Source organism: Aulonocara stuartgranti, assembly GCF_965226115.1.
Source record: "Aulonocara stuartgranti genome assembly, chromosome: 3".
Lineage (NCBI taxonomy): Eukaryota > Metazoa > Chordata > Actinopteri > Cichliformes > Cichlidae > Aulonocara > Aulonocara stuartgranti.
In genome coordinates, this window is record NC_138941.1 from 49,788,723 (window position 1) to 49,802,125 (window position 13,403).

At 38.2% G+C, this 13,403-nt stretch overlaps 2 protein-coding genes and 1 long non-coding RNA gene across 5 annotated transcripts in view; 2 read left to right on the top strand and 1 right to left on the bottom strand.

Annotated features, from left to right (window-relative positions):
* Positions 1-1,374: 1,374 nt before the first annotated feature.
* On the top strand, positions 1,375-7,553 carry LOC309703806 (myelin-oligodendrocyte glycoprotein-like). Of its 3 annotated transcripts, none has more exons than XR_014276035.1 (5): positions 1,375-2,498; positions 4,811-5,188; positions 5,336-5,428; positions 6,310-6,419; positions 6,522-7,553. XR_014276035.1 is itself a non-coding variant. In XM_082528722.1 (5 exons), exons 1-5 carry the CDS (start codon positions 2,795-2,797, stop codon positions 6,540-6,542), a joined length of 690 nt encoding a protein of 229 aa, XP_082384848.1. In that variant the 5' UTR covers positions 2,518-2,794; the 3' UTR covers positions 6,543-7,553. The 3 variants fall into 3 exon arrangements, 2 of the variants coding, with proteins under 2 accessions (XP_082384848.1, XP_082384849.1); XM_082528722.1 differs by lacking the exon at positions 1,375-2,498 and adding an exon at positions 2,518-2,882; XM_082528723.1 differs by lacking the exon at positions 1,375-2,498 and adding an exon at positions 3,391-3,647.
* Positions 7,554-10,280: 2,727 nt separating this feature from the next.
* On the bottom strand, positions 10,281-11,027 carry LOC309701772. Its single transcript, XR_014275244.1, has 2 exons — positions 10,731-11,027; positions 10,281-10,394 (listed from the first exon to the last, which is right to left on the bottom strand). It is a non-coding gene; the product is annotated as an uncharacterized lncRNA (long non-coding RNA).
* Positions 10,426-13,403, top strand: part of LOC309701770 (myelin-oligodendrocyte glycoprotein-like) — a 9,619-nt gene continuing 6,641 nt past the window's right edge. Inside the window, exon 1 of the mRNA XM_082525983.1 lies at positions 10,426-10,783. Within this exon, the coding sequence (XP_082382109.1) occupies positions 10,687-10,783 (97 nt within the window). The 5' untranslated portion in view covers positions 10,426-10,686. The remainder of the gene's footprint in view (positions 10,784-13,403) is intronic.

A 13,403-nucleotide genomic window follows, 5' to 3' on the forward strand; every position in this document is an offset into this window, starting at 1 on the left:
AAGTGATACTTTGGGCACCTTTTCCATTCAATCAAAACTTAAGACTTTTGTTTTCTCACCAGTACGATTTCAAACATATATATATATATATATATATATATATATATATATATATATATATATATATATGTATCTACATATATTTATTCATTTATTTATTTCCAAGCAGCTTTATGTTGGTGTGTGTCGGCAGTGTTTGCTTTGAGTTGGATAGAGAGTTAAACAACTCTGCACACTCCCACACAGTAGGTTGGCGTTCTTTCAAACCTCTACGCTTTTGTGTCAAGAGGGTTTCAGTTAGTTACAGAGAGATTCGTTTGAAATCATACTGGTGAGAAAGCAAAAGTCTTACGTTTTGATTGAATGGGAAAGGTGCCCAAAGTATCATTTTGGGTACTTATATATATATGAATACAATTTAAAAAATCCTGTCTTAAAACATATAACACTTATTGACCCTAGCACTGAAATATACCAGGCCAAACACAGCTGCAGCAGTGAAACTTCCATCAGAGGCGGTGTGGTGTGTTTCAAAAGTGTCTTTTACTCCACTGCTTCAAAGTGTGCTGAGTCTGTATTTACGGGAACCTTGTTAAAAGAGTAAAGTCAAGCAGGAACTAAGGGAATCTAATTACTCTTCAATGAAAAGACTCAATGCAGCCCATGGGCCTTGTTTCTGAAGCAATTCAGCGACTGCTGTGATACAGAGCAGGTGATGATCAGACACAACTGCTGGAGACGTGACTTTAAAGACACGGGGTGTATTTCAGGAGTTATATTTATGTATGAAGCAGAGGTTGAGACATTTAGTGAAGACATTACAACATTACAACATCTGAACTAAATGTTAACCTCACCAGACACAGGTCGCTGGCCCACATCTATGGAGAGAAATTTGCATTACACACATGTGCGGGTCCTCAAAAGTTACACACAAATCACTGGGCACATTTGTAAACATCCATTTAAGCAACTTTCTAACACTTTTGAGACAAATTTCTCTCCAAATGTATCCGTTTTTTTCTAATATTGGTTTACTCAGGTTACTAAGTAAATAACTTAACTAACCTCACTTGAAATATGAGTGATTACTCATATTTGTAAGATTATGGAGGAATACTCATCTCAGAGATTAAAGATACCAACATCCACAGCTCTTTTCTGTGATTTCATCTATGTTTGTTGTCTTATTCTTCCTGTTGCTCCTTTTATCTTTTAACTGACATAATATACTATTGCGTAGCAGTGGGTTACATAATAACATGTGGGATGTGCAGTCATACTTTAGCAGATAATTCAGTTCAATTACAATTTTTTTTATATTTTTCCAAATTGCAAAAACAATCATCTCAAGATGCTTTTTATTGTAAAGACTCTACAATAGCCCAGAGAAAACCGCAACAATCAGCTGACCGCTATGATCCAGCACGTGGCAACAGTGGGAAGAAAAAAGAAACAGGAAGACACCTCCAGCAGAACAAGCTCAGGGACGGGCAGCCATCTGACATGACCAGCTGGGATTGGCGGAAGAAGTTGAGACACAGACACACTGTGGAAGAGAGTCAGAGACGAATAATAGCTACTGATGAAATGCAGAATGGTGTGTATATAACAGATAATAATGGTATTTTAAATCATCTAAACTGTACAGTTCCAAATCATCTGGCCTGTGGCTATACTTACCATACTTACCAGCATAAAAACTCCAAAACAAATTTCCTTGGCAGGTTTAGTAAATCTAGTGTTAACGTGTACAGATGTGGTTTGTGGTGAATCTCTGTACCAGTTCCTCTAAAGTCCAGTTTGAACCTGCAGGATGGGCTTTAGAAAGTCAAGCTCACAACTAAGGAGAAGTTGTGGGTGTTTCAAATACATTTTTGGTGAGATTTTACTGGATGCCAGTCTAACATAAAGCTAACACACAGAGACGTGCAACCACACACTCTCACATCCCAGCCAGGTTGAAAAAGCAGAGCTTCTATGAAATGGAAATCCACTACAACTTCTATTTAACCCCACACAGAAAAGTCCCAGCTAACCAGGATGTTTGAACACAAGGTGATACCGACAAATAAACACCGTGGTGCACTGATGTTTCACTGGCAGCGTGTTCGTATTTATCACATAGACAAGATAAAAGCAAATAAAGTTTAAATGAATGGCCGCATCCATGAGGAAAGACAAACTGCACACATAGTACAGACTCGGTGGAGACAGAGGAGCTCATTCTTGGACCATGTGAGGCCTTTGCATGTTGATCCTTTCAGCAGCTACTGCATTCAGTTGTTGCCCGCTGTTGCTCACTAAAAATGAGGATCGGAGGTGTTTGATTTCGTAACCTCCCCCATCCCTGCTGCCGCTCCTCTGATCTTTTTACTTTCATTTTACCAACGAGGCAGCAGCTGCTCCACGGTCTCTCTCTTTTACCAAATAAAGTAGTTTTCTTATAAACACAATCCGATGGTCACCGTGAATTTACAAATCTGCGATCCGAACAGGTGAGTCTCTTCTCTGTGATATCACAGCTGCTTATGAAGTTTGGTTTTTATATTCACCCATGTGTCGTTCAATTTTCGCTTTCTCAAACTTCAAGTTCAGTAAAAGTAGAGATAAATATTCACTACTTTCTCCATTTGAAGTTTGATACTGTACAATTAATCACCGTAAAAGCACGTGTTTCTGGGGAATTCACCTGTTAGGACACGCCCCTCATGTATTTATAGCTCGTGTTCAGACTTATATTCAGCTGGTTTCGAGATGCTTTAATTATTTTCTGCATTACTGTCATATTAAAATGGGCGTAGGAGAGTTCAGTTACAGGATTTCTATCTCAACTCTAATAGTCGTCTTTCCGCTCCTTTTCGTCTTCAGGCTTGCTCAAGGTAAGCTTTAAAGTACATGTAAGGTATCCTTGCTTTGCAGCCAAATATTATTGCTACTCTCTCTATATATATATGTGTGTGTGTGTGTGTGTGTGTGTGTGTGTGTGTGTGTGTGTGTGTGTGTGTGTGTGTTATGGAGGTGTTTTCGTATGTAGCGCTCTTAGAGACCTGTCAGACTTATGCGGCTGTACTGTTATCGTAGCCAATTAAATAAACATGACTGAGGCAATCCCTTTAATTTCTATGGAGACAAAAAAAAAGTAAACATGTCAGCATCTTTGATACTAATGACGTTAGATGCTGTGATGCCTGTGTGTAACGTTTCAGTTTACTTCTATTGATATTTGGTGGCAGTAGGCTGCTTGGATTTGATTGGTCAAATCTTACCCTCATAAAACAAATCACTGAAAAATATTTGGCTGAATTGAACTGATATAAAGCATTGTCCACAAATCTCTGTTGATTTTGTTTTTCATTAAAAATATTTGGTTGGTTTAATTCAATTCAATTCAATTTTATTTATATAGCGCCAAATCACAACAAAAGTCGCCTCAAGGCGCTTCATAGATACAGAGAAAAACCCAACAATCATATGACCCCGTATGAGCAAGCACTTTGGCGACAGTGGGAAGGAAAAACTCCCTTTTAACAGGAAGAAACCTCCGGCAGAACCAGGCTCAGGGAGGGGCGGGGCCATCTGCTGCGACCGGTTGGGGTGAGAGAAGGAAGACAGGATTAAGGACATGCTGTGGAAGAGAGCCAGAGGTTAATAACAGATATGATTCAATGCAGAGAGGTCTGTTAATACATAGTGAGTGAGAAAGGTGACTGGAAAGGAAAAACTCAATGCATCATGGGAATCCCCCGGCAGACTACATCTATTGCAGCATAACTAAGGGAGGATTCAGGGTCACCTGGTCCAGCCTTAACTATATGCTTTAGCAAAAAGGAAAGTTTTAAGCCTAATCTTGAAAGTAGAGATAGTGTCTGTCTCCTGAATCCAAACTGGAAGCTGGTTCCACAGAAGAGGGGCCTGAAAACTGAAGGCTCTCCCTCCCATTCTACTTTTAAATACTCTAGGAACAGCAAGTAGGCCTGCTTTTTTTCTTTTGAATAACCCATAAATTATTCATCTATCACAATCACTCCCTTAAGAAATGAAAATTGATGAATGAAAAGTTTATTGGAAACATTTTTAAAATCTTAGACAGATTTATTTTCTTTTTTTTAATGAACTTACATACTTGCATGGTTAGAAGAAGAAATACTAAGACTGCATGTTTGACTCGAACCTTTTCATTAGCAGTTTGTTTAGCTGGGATAGGCTCAAAGAATTGGAATCTGTATTACTATAACTTGGGTACCACTGGCCTATTTAAATCTTAGGAACACATTATGTTTTCTATACCATATATAAGTATAACTGCATGAGATTTTGTACTTATACCAGAGGTGTGATTTGAACCTTCAAGGTCTTATGTCAGTTGCCTCTTGAGTCAGTAAAGTCTGTGAGGATTAAGTGATTAGGCCTTAGTGATTAGACTTTCGGTGGAGATGGGACTGGGCCAGTGTTTGGTTGGAATTTAGGAGCAACTGAGCAACATTGAGATTAAATAAATGCCAAGACAGATTGCACAAAGATTTGTGTGTGTGTGTGTGTGTGTGTGTGTGTGTGTGTGTGTGTGTGTGTGTGTGTGTTTAATGCATGATATGTTCACTTCACTAAGAAGAAAAGTGGACAGTTATAAGCCTGATGTTATCTAAAACATGAATCAGAAAGATGACTGTTGTAGGAGGGCGTTCTATCACTTGAAAAGCTCTTTCAAAAGCATCTGATTTGTCTGAGAAGTGCTATATAAACAAGGCCTAATTGGTTGCATGTTGATTTGATTTATATCAGATTTAAAATCTCCCTTTTTGTCCCTCAGGTCAGTTACACGTGGTTGGATCCCTTCAGCCTGTTGTAGCAGCTCCAGGTGATGATGTGATCCTGCCCTGTCAAGTGGAACCAGCATTTAACGTGGCGAGGTTGACGGTGGAGTGGTCAAAGCCGGACCTCCGTCCTGACCCCAACGACCGGCTCAGCCGAGTGGAATATGTTCATCTTTACAGAGACGCCCACGAGGTCCCCGACATGAAGATCCCATCGTACATCGGGAGGACGGCGTTGTTCATAGACAGCCTGAGAGATGGAAACATCTCACTAAGAATCACTAATGTGACACTAGAAGATGAAGGAAGATACAGATGTTTCATCCCGAAGTTAAAGAGTCAAACAAGGTTTTCAATTGTTCGTCTGATTGTTGGTGAGTCAGACTGATAAAATCTTTTTTTTTCTCAGTTTATTTTTTCTCAAAAGTATTAAAAACCTATAAGACCAATGACTTTAGTTATATCAGCTAATTTATGGATGATAAATACATATTTTTATTTAATTTATTTTGTTCTTTCAGACCCAAGTTTAACTGAAACTGTGACAACAAAGGCACAACTGGATCCTGAAAATTTCCATGTTCCTGATTTAAATGAAGAGATAGATAATAAAGGTGAGAACATGAGACCATCATACACCCAATACAGAATATGAAAAAGTCTTGAAATTAGCACTTTTTTGCTCTTGGGTCATCTGCAACCTACCATAAATGTTGCAAGTGCCTGAGACACTGAACCATTCATATTAATCCAACTTAGCTGAATACATGTGTGGTCTACGACACGAGTACATGTATTATGAATGTAAGGCAGTGGTTGCGGGTGTTCTGCGAGATAATGAGCAGACCTCTATGCATGCCAAATTTAATGCAGCTCTCGTCATTGTAACACTGTCACACAGCTAGATCTAAGCCTGTAACAAAAGCCTTTGCTTTCCACATTGTAGTACAGATGCAGGTCTTTTGCAAATCCATGCGCCAAATCTTTATCTCATCATTGTCAAATAATACAGTTTATCTCCACCTTTGCTGACCTCACAAAAAATGTCCCAAAAAAGTCAACAACATGATCTGGTGGACTGAAAAAGAAAGTGATTTTATGATTCTACTACTATAAAGACAGTTTCAATATACCAATATAAGATAATTGTTATCTTATATTGGTACCCATAATATGGGTGGATGAGAATGTGAAGTCAGCACATAGCAGTGCTATGTGTTAGCTTATGACATCAGTGTTGTATCTAAAAGTGCAGCAGAGGCTGCCTTATGCTTTATTTCATGACTGTACTGAATTATAAAGACATCACAGGAACTAACTTATCGTCTACCAAAAATTAAACTTCATATAATTCCCTTAGGGATTAATAAAGTATTCTGATTCTGATGATTAGACATAAAATTTCTATCAATAAAATATTGAAATATAAAAATGTGTAACTTCGTGAGTTTGACAGTTACAGTTGGTCTCATCTCTGTTTGGTTTTTCCTGGCAGGTGGTTCGTCCGAGCGGTGCCGACTGATTCCAGTTGTGGTTCTCTGTGTGTTTATTCTTCTGTGCTTCGCAGTTGGAGGATGTTTGATCACAGAGTCACAAAAAGCAGAAGTATGTTAAAGTCTTAAATATTTGTTTTTATGCATTTACTTCATGTTTGAAATATTTGAAATATCACTGTACACAAAAGTGATTAAAAAAATCTTTCTCCAGCTCAAGAAACGTCCAATCTAATTGCTTTGTGCAAGGGCGCATTGGAACTGTTAACAGAGAAGAGTGCTGCCTACGTACCTGCGGATCGTTCATATGTGTTTGAAGATTCGAAGCATTAACTCTTCCAGCCGCTTCTGGACACAGTGAACGTGTCCCATAATCTGTTTGGACCCAAATGAACTTTAACTCCTGTAAATGATGACTGTGCCTTCAGCGACTGGTCAGCTGATGTCAAGTAGTTTCGAGTGCAGAAACAGGATCCATCATCTGAGCCAAAGTTGAACTCTGGCTTCAGAGTATACGGTTACTTTAAATCTGTTGAAGTGATGTGTTGCAGCACTTTGTGTTTTACATGTCGACACTAAAGCTGAATTTGTTTTTGTTACTTTTATGTCAAAGTTATTTTGCTCACAAGGAAAGATTTAGCTCTGTTCACATAACTTTGCACTACATATAACGTGACTTCAGTGTTTTGCATATATACACACTTGCAGGATATATGAAAAACTGAAGATTGGTGGGAACTGAGGGGAGTTTTGTGTTTGTGTTTTTTTAAAGAGTCAAATCCAGCAGTAATGTATTGAGACAGCCTGGAGCTGTAGGTGCTTTTTCATCTCTTAGTTTTCTTATAATGACACATTGTTTCTGTATCAGTTTTAGGATTTCAGTATTTGGATGTCATTTTAGAGGTATGTTTCCTTTATCAGGAAGAACTTTTCCATCCTCTGAACTCTAAAGTGCTTTTCAGTTACTTAACACTGACAATTAACGGGCTTTTGAGCCACGCAGCTATATTTATGGAGAAAAGAGCCAATATCATCAAAGTTAAATATTCATTGTTCTGTTTATTTGAGCTTCTTCATATTTAAATTCTTAAAAAATTGGTCTTTTTTTTTAACGATTGTTCTGATTTTTGAAGTTTGAAACTCTTGTCACTCCTGCATTATCAAATGAATTTATGTGATATTTGAAACAGTGTTTATTCGGTTTCATGCAACAAAAAACAGCCACATAAAGTGCATTTCCAAGTGATTGCAGTGTGTTTGTGTCATATATTCAGTGATTAAAATCTGTTCTGGAGTTCAGCTGTTACATCACATGATAGGCATCTTATGTTGTGTTAGCATCAAGGAATCATGGATGAGTAATGTGGGTGAGAATGTGAAGTCAGCACATAGGTCATAGCACTGTGTTAGCTTATGGCACCAGTGTTTTATCTAAAAGTGAGCAGAGGCTGCTTTATGCTTTCTTCTATGACGGTACTGAATTATAAAGATATCACAGAAACGAATTTATCATCTACGAAGAATTATACCTTACATCATAATCTGTAGTAGATTTCATTTTCACTGAAACTGTAAACGTATCTGTTGGGTGAAATTTCACATCCACCGTGCTTCATCATATCCCATCATATTGTTTTCATTTCCTTTCTGTGATTCTGTATAAACTTTATGTTTGCAGCCAATCCAGACATAAATACTAACTGCTTCATCAGGTTCTAATGCTTTCTAATTTGGGCCAAAACTGAATAATTTATATGTGTATCTGGAGTTTAGGTGGATCTATTTCTCCAAACATAGGCCGGGGTGTTATTAAAAAGATATATGTTTATATATGTTTGATTTTACGCACTTACTTCACGGTTGAAAAATGTTAAACAGAAAAAACTGTGCACAAAAGTTTTGGGGTTTTTTAGATTTTTTTTTTTAGTTATGAAAGCCACTGGAATTCTTTAATTTTCTTGAAGGTTTGAGATGTGTCTCACAACTGGATTGTAGGTAGCAAACAGTTAGTGTCTATGTTCAAGGATGGCCTTTCACAGTAGACATAGATGGCCTCTTTCACTCCTCTTTCAAACCATTTGTCTTCCCTGATCTTCTTTTCTGTGCATCTTTGATGATTTGATGAAAGCCCAGATTTCCACATGTTTTAAGAGTTTTCTTTACATGTGTGTGTTCCTTTTCTTTCTCATCTGGCTTAGAGGGAACATTTTCTGCCCAGTGCTGTAGGGTCCTGATTACTCCAAGTCTGTGTTCCAGAGGGTGGTGAGAGTCAAAGAGGAGGCACTGCTCTGTGTGTGGAGGCTTCTGGTAAACTTCAATGTTGAGGTTTCCATGCTGCTCAATGTGCAAAGCACATTCCAGAAATAGCAAACTGTCATCCTTTGTATCTTCCCCGGGGAACTTTATATTTCTACCCACTGAGTTGATGTGAACAGCAAAGGCTTCTACTTCTTAGGTTTTGATTGTGACCCAGGTATTATCCACATACCTGTAACAGCAGCTTGGTGCTGTTCTTTTAAAAAGCCTTTACTTTCCACTTGCTCCATGTAAAGGTTGGCTACAATAGGTAACACGGGGCAGCCTGTGGCAAATCTATGGCCTCACTGTATTTACAATTAATGGTGGTAACACAGAGGTCTAACAGTGTGCATATCTGACTGGGGGTAAAGCTGGATCTTTTTTCTAGGGAGCTGTCTTGCTGTAGTCATTGCTGCTTGAAATCAGGCCAGTACAGAATAATATGGAGTTCAGATGAGAACTTAAAAGACTTACTCCAAATATAGGCTCAGGAGGGTTATTAATAGGCTGTATTGGAATAAATAATGCATTTAATTAGGATAAAGTAAACACCTCTTCTTTTTTTCTTTTTTTTTTTAAATTTGACAATATTGCAGAAAAAATCGTCTTATGATCCCACAAACTGAGTTTGTTCAAGCAGATCAAATCAAACTCAGATTTTCAGGACAGAGCCATGGAGCATCCACAACTACTGAAGACCGAAGCCTGAGCATACCACTAACCACAACAAACAAGAGATCACACAATTTTGTTTTCATTTAAAATGCTTGTTAATTAATTTTTAGTTGAAATTTTTAGCTATATAACAATTTTAGCTATATAATTTAATTGTCACAACAAGTCCTGGGTTACACATATGCTCTGCATGATTCAGCTGGTTTGTGTTTATGACAAGTTGCAGAGTGCCCTCTAGTGGACCAGCGATGCAACATCAACACTTATATTTTAAGAGCGTTCCTTCTGTCTCTTCTTTACTCCATTATTATATTTTTCGTTTATTCGCCATTATTATTGTTGATTCCAGTGTAGATTCTGATTGCAGCCAGGCTCTAGTTATTAATACTAAATGGTTTCCTCCCACCAAACAACTCTGAGTATCATATTTACCCCATAAACCCAGAAATGATTAATTAACATTTACTATATTTCATGAAACCTATTCTTTTTCATGTGAGAAGGACAAAGTGAAAGTGAAAATAAAACTCCAATTTTCAACTTTTCTGCATATGTCAGGAAGGAAAAGGCTGAGGGAGGCATGAAAGATGTTACTCAGACTTGTTGCTGCCAGGAGATGAGGTAGAGGAGGCCCAGACATGACAGCTTTAAGGTGCCTGAGCAGGAACAAAGTGATCGCACCCAACATCCACACTGGACGAGTAAGGCAGAGCTCTGAATTTTGTGGCATTGCAATGTGTAGGAAGGGAAATAAGAACACTTAGACACACACAAGTAGAGTACATAATCAGATCATTTCTATTCAAGTCACTTTTATTTATATAAAATCACAACAACAGTGGCTGTAATGGAGGAGGTCACTTTAAGAGGGATGGACTTGACCTCCTGACTATGACTGATGTAGATGATAAGGTGCTGACTCTATGAATCCACAATCTCAACAGGGTTGTCCGATAAGAACAGATGGCGTATCCACAAAATCCACTGCCACTCAGGTATCTGTCGTTCACTCATTTATTTAGCAAGAATCCGAAGCACACATCCATAATGTGAGTGAGGGGATTTAACAGGCTGTAAAATGCTATATGCCGTGTGGTGAGTGATGGTGTGGTTTCTGTTGGAAAGAACATAAAAGTCTTCCATAATTATGTGAACAGAGTGAATTAAATGTGTAATACAACAATACAAACAATACTGGATAGTGGAACATGCAACCAAAATAAGGGAGTGTCAACAAATGCTAATTTTACTATTTACATAAATCCTAACTAGGCACTTTACATTAGAGCTAACATGAGAAATTAGTGACGGTCCCTTAATGACCGCACCGCAGAGGCTGCTTCGCAGTAAACGGCAGTAACAATCGGTAAACAAAGTGTGCGCCAAGGATTAAACAAGGGAGGATAATGGCCGCAGCAAAGAACAAACACGATAAAAAACAGAAACTTACAGTCTCATGGACGCACACCGCTAACAGCATTAGAAGGAACGAAAATCCACACGGTGAGTAAAACTCTGCTGACTCTTCCCACCTGCAGCTCCGACCGAACTCTCTGCGTGCGTAATGATGAGGTAGAATTGTGTCTTCTGATTGGTGAAGTGAATGGGTTGCCTCACCGCTCATTGGCTAAACGGCAGCAGTATGCTGATATCTTACTCCGCAGATGTGGCTCCGTTCGTGAGTTCTGCGAACTGGCTGGCCTTTTGTACAGTGGCTTCAAGGTGCTTAAACTATGGGCACTTCCTATTGAACTATTTCTTTGATTTATATAAATAATATTTTCTAAAACTAATTAAACTTTATCAGTTCAGTTTGGAGCCTAAAGAAATGGGGTTACAACAGTTTTTAACATGAAACCTAAAAACTGCCCACAACCACCTCCTAAAGACCTTAAATAGAAAATAGGCAAAGTGGTTTTAAATATGTCAGACCACACAAACCAGAGTCAGGTGCTTGTCGCTGACTGCAACTTTAAACTGAAAACAGAGTATCTATAAAATGTTTGATGCATGACTCTGATACCCTGGGATCTGGATACACTGGGTCCCAGTGGTAGTAAGCTCAACGAGTCCACACATTATCCTTACATTAGGCAGTCCATCAAGAGGCCTGAATCAGCCAAACCATGACACAGGAAAGCCTTTGTTGATGAGCTGATGATTCCCTGCCCACACTGCAGTTTGTGTCCAAGTTTGTGTTCCAGAGGGTGGTGGGAGTCAAAGAGGAGGTACTGCTCTGTGTGTGGAGGCTTCTGGTAAACTTCAGATTTCTATTCTCCTCAATGTGCAACTGTCATCCTTTGTATCTTCCCCGGGGAACTTTATATTTCTATCCACTGAGTTGATGTGAACAGTAAAGGCTTCTACTTCTTAGGTTTTGATTGTGACCCAGGCGTCATCCACATACCTGTAACAGCAGCTTGGTGCTGTTCTTTTAAAAAGCCTTTACTTTCCACTTTCTCCATGTAAAGGTTGGCTACAATAGGTAACACGGGGCAGCCCATGGCAAATCCATGGCCTCGTTGTATTTACAATTCATGGTGGTAACACAGAGGTCTAACAGTGTGCATATCTGACTGGGGTTAAAGCTGGTTCTGTTTTCTAGGGAGCTGTCTTGCTGTAGTCATTGCTGCTTCAAATCAGGCTTCTACTCCAAACATGGACTCGGTGGGGTTATTAAAAGGCTGTATTGGAAATAAATAATGTATTTAACTGCGATAAAGTCTCAACACCTTTCTTTTTTAAATTTGACAATATTGTATTAAAAACATCCTCTTATTATTCCATGATTATTATTATTATTCCTTATTATTCCATTATGGGAACAGTCTAAATTTAATGTTTCTGATGTCTTCTGGCTGATTAATACATGTGTGTCCTACAGAGGACCCCATAGCTACAATTTTGCGCTTAAGTTGGGAGGGGTAATAAAACAGAAGTCAGTTCAGTACAATCAACTGCCATCCAGCAGTGAGTTTACACACTAACTTAAATCAGCATTTTGTAGGTAAATGTCTAAATGAGCTCGAGTGAATCAAAATGAACCAAAACTTATTGAGTTAAGGATAAAAAGGAAGACTAATACCATGAGACTGAAACCATAACTATAAAAAATGATCATAGTAACATAGTAATCACAAAGTAAACTTCTGTGGTAAACAAACCTGTAATGGTCTTTTTTTGTACAGCTATTTAAATCATTTATTGTAAAGCATTTAAATGAGTCTCCTGTGAATTCATATGAAATACAGAGGCGTGCTTCCTCTGGTATTCTGAAGTAAAACATCACAGGCTGATCAGTTTGTTGCTACATCTATTTATAAAATGCAAAACCAGATGCTCACACACAGACACATGATTGACTTTTCACACGTTTGGCTCAATAATGGTGCACAGAGTTGGTGAGCTCACAGTGTCAGAGCGGCTTTGTAAACCTATTTGTGGAGGATGTATGTCACAGTTTCATCTTCGATACCACAAATTTCAAATGTTTACTGTCTTTACCAAGAAGTGTATCACAATGAAGTGAAGTTATGGAATATTTATTAAACTCTGAATTCAAATAGCACAATGTTATTAGGAGAAAACTTCAATCCTGCATGAAGATCAATTGACACACTGTGGGAAGGTGATTTGTACAACACTTAAAGGAGAACGTCAATGTCTTTTTTTTCCGGATATTTATGTGATATCCCTTAATTTCTGGAGTTTACACACACAGACAGTACTAGAATTAAAAAAAAATACAAATTTGGCATCCATTCAGATGATGATGTAAACTCACAGATTGAGTTAAAGACTCATGGAACAGCTCTGCTGAGTTTTCTCTTCTGTGACTCCAAATACTATCATCATGTCTAAATGACAATCGAATATATACAATATATTATTCTGTAAGAGGGGAGTAGGAGAGCAGAAATAAAGTAAATGTTCATCACTCTATGGAGGATGTGCAGTTACATTTTAGCTGATGCTATTTTAAAATATGTGTAAATATAAAGAGTGTGTTAGTAAACCAGCTATCTTAGTCTTTGGCCAAATGAAGAAGTTCAGTGAGGTTAAACATCCTCTTTGCCTAATCTGTATGTGCTAAATTTATCCTACATTTCCTCTAATTGCTGGT